The sequence below is a fragment of the Diadema antillarum genome, unplaced genomic scaffold (assembly GCF_040938485.1).
Source record: "Diadema antillarum isolate AM-2024a unplaced genomic scaffold, OU_Dant_1.0 seq00000954_RagTag, whole genome shotgun sequence".
NCBI classification, from domain to species: Eukaryota; Metazoa; Echinodermata; class Echinoidea; order Diadematoida; family Diadematidae; genus Diadema; species Diadema antillarum.
Window position 1 is genome coordinate 534,142 of NW_027271802.1, and position 3,419 is coordinate 537,560.

Below are 3,419 nucleotides of genomic sequence, written 5' to 3' on the forward strand. Positions count from 1 at the left end.
ACTACTCACGAATCATAAGTGGAGACGATTTCTATCTCTTTGTCAGTATTAAAATGCATTGTAACAATGCGGACGACTTCAAAAGGGCCGATACATTTGCCGCGTATCCGCACACCACAGCATGTTTGTAAGGCTTTTCATTCAATCGCAAAAGAGCTATTTACCAATGGCATTTGTTACACTAAATCTGCAAATCATTTTACATTCGGCATGTTCGGGGTAATCTTTCATTTTTACGTTTCATGTGACGTACACAATAAAAAAAAAAACTTTGTCAATGTTTAATTAAGGTAAATAGAACACCGATATAGTATTTAACCAAAGAGGTTGCAGACATTATATGACATAACACTGCTGCATTTTTTGTTTTCATATCAAGTTGATATCATCGTGCATAATCGAACGGGAAAGCATTGTCTTCCAGTGAAAGAAACATAATAATTATATTGAACAAAATTTCAATAATTTCAGTTCTCTTATCTCTCCCAGGGTGCAACTGCAGCTGTTCTGCTACTACTCGTGTACAAGCATGCCACGTATTACGATAAAACTAACCATTGCATGAAAGGAAGGAGAGAGAACACGTACTATCCCTGTCCCAGATATACCTCACTTAGGATTCGACTTCCGGAAGGAAGTAAGAATTACAGGAAAAGGTATCTGACCCACTGACAGTTACGACGTACAAAAAAAAAAATGATATACAAGTTGTAATCGCTATGAAGATACTAAAATGCAAAAGAATTGAATTACGGAAAAGCAACATGTATTTAACGTATATAACGAATGACGTAAGCGTCATAATGCACAATAATACCCCATATTTACTTTGGTATCAGAGTTGGCAATCAATCCAAATATCATTCTTCTCTTTGTACTTCTAAGTTTGATTTTGTTCGTTTGAAAGACTGATAGACAGGGGGCCAAACAACTTTCATATTCAGTCGCGTTATTTCGTTTGACTTCGTGAGAAAAATTAAAGTGTAAACAAAGACTGACGTGATTAAATACGGACTCTATGATAACAAAGAATGAACAACATTAACGAAGGGTAGAACAAATCAGTGATGGCTGTACACCCACCGGTAAGTCTGAGTGTGTCTTTCTGTCTGTCTGTCCGTCTGTCTCTGTCTGGTCTGTCTGTCTAGCTACTCCTCCATCCTTGTTTTCGCTCACATAGAAGTATGCTATCGTTGTTCAATATACTACCAGTAAAACGAGAGCCGATCCTTTGATGGCCTCAATATTCGAAGTTATTTGGTATAAGAGTTGTTTGTGTTTTTTTGGCGATCAACGTCTACTTATCAAAGGTGCACGGAGTGTTCAAAACTTTGGACAATCGTAGCTGTAGTGAGCCGACGAAGGATACATCGAGGCCGGCGTTGTACCTGAGGGCGATGACCGGTAACCGCTCATCGATGACATCGACAACTGACAACTTTCGTTCGCGTTTGCCGACGTCGGTAGCTGGCCGTTTTGAATAGTGGCGTGGGATAATGCCACCGTGCGCTGAGGGTCGTACATACCGTAATGGTTTTGGCTGGAAGTTGACGAATGGACGTCGGGACTGCCGTTGTTGTACCACGAGTTAGCGCGATGCACATTCACAGAGCTGGGCTGCGTGGTGAGAATCGAGCTCGATCCGGGGGGACTCAGCCGCTGGTTTAGTCCGTGCTCCTGTTGGATTTCTTCGGGCGTCGGCGCAATCGCCATATGCTTGCCCATTGCCATTGTTTCTGGCTCGTAAGTTGCACATGGATATTGGTTCAATGAGCCAAGGACGGAACGCTTGGAGCAAGAAATACCGCCACGATTGAACTGCGACAGGTGCTGCGAGTAACCGAGCGGCTGCGGAGATAGAAGCTGGCCCGCGCGGGAAGGCAATGCGTGAGGTGCGGAGTTGGGATCGCTGCCGCTCCCGCCACAGCCGCCGCCGTGCGCCGCTAATCCGTCCCGCTGCTGCCGGATGGCCATGAGGTTCTCGACGGTGTACGTTCCCGAGTGGTGTTGTGATTCGAGCAGCGGATTGTCCACCGACATTTGGTGGTGGGGTTGAGTTGGGGAGGGCTCATTCAACACGTCCGATGGGGAGTCCATGGGCTCTACTTTCGGCGTGATAAGAGCGGCGCTCGTTTGCACATCACTTCGACTAATCGAACTGTTCACTGAATCACCCATCTCACCGGCACACACAACGCCATTGGGCTTACCGACTTTCTCCTCGGCCGAGTGGGTACCGTCACCGCCGATCTCCTGCCCCTTCCTCAGCTCGCCGTCGCGTTCGTCCTTATCGCCCTTCAGGGAGTCCTTCTTCTTGAAACGCTTTCTCCTCCTCAGGTAGCTCCCGTTGTCGAACATATTGTAGCTGTCCGGGTCCAGGCTCCAGTAGCTCCCCTTGCCTGGTTTCTTGTCGTCCCGCGGGATTTTCACGAAGCAGTCGTTCAGGGACAGGTTGTGACGAATTGAGTTCTGCCAACCCTGTTTATTTTCCCGATAGAAGGGAAACCTGTCCATGATGAACTGGTATATTCCGTTCAGGGTAATTTTCTTGTCCGACGCGTTCATGATGGCCATAGCAATGAGGGCTATGTAAGAATATGGCGGCTTGACCATATCCTTGGGGTTGGCCTGTTGTGGGGCGTACGGTCCATACGGAGATCGAGCCATGCTAGAGTACTGGTCATGGCCGTACATCGACATCGACATCCCAGAGTAAGTCGGATGCCGATAGTAGCTCTGGTCGGGCGGGAAAACCGAGTGCATGACGCCCAGGTTGTTAGGTATGGACGGAGCCGCCGTGTGGTAGGGCTGCATCGCCATTCCCTGGTTCGATACCGGGGCGCTGCCGGGGTGGACTTCGCCGGGCGAGGTGCGTGATGCGTACATTGGCATGGATGTATCTCACTAAGCCGGACTTTCAGAGGCCTTGTGTGCAACACGATTGACACTCATAACCCAGAATATCTAGCTCACGTTGAATTCGTGCCTATACTTCTCTCTCACCAATTCCTATATCACGATTGACACCACGCCCCCCTCAGTATATCGCAGCCAATCAGAGCGTCCGGTTCCTGACCACCCATGGTGTGTGTGCCACACACAGTGCGTTCGATGCGTAGCGGCTCGCACCGACAGCAAACTAACTGCTCAAGATTTGACAACCAAATGCCTTAATTGCCCATTTTAAACCATATTCCTTGTCGAGATTAATTATGAAATTGTTCAGATGAACGGAGAATACGCACTAGCCAAACACTGGCTCCAAAAGTCCTGCTGAATTATCACACTCCGTAGAACATGAATCGATGAGCACGTTACATGACTAAAGTGTACACATAACGCATTCACGGTTCGCAAAGTCGAGAAGTGTCGCGTAGATTTATATTTAGAGAGTGCGCTTTCGCACATACTCCGGCACA

At 47.6% G+C, this 3,419-nt stretch overlaps 1 protein-coding gene across 1 annotated transcript; it reads right to left on the minus strand.

The window, feature by feature from the left end:
• Nucleotides 1-694: 694 nt before the first annotated feature.
• LOC139741809 (forkhead box protein C2-B-like) lies at nucleotides 695-2,941 on the minus strand. The gene has a single exon (XM_071652393.1). It carries the CDS (start codon nucleotides 2,890-2,892, stop codon nucleotides 1,324-1,326), a length of 1,569 nt encoding a protein of 522 aa, XP_071508494.1. The 5' UTR covers nucleotides 2,893-2,941; the 3' UTR covers nucleotides 695-1,323.
• Between the last annotated feature and the right edge of the window lie 478 nt (nucleotides 2,942-3,419).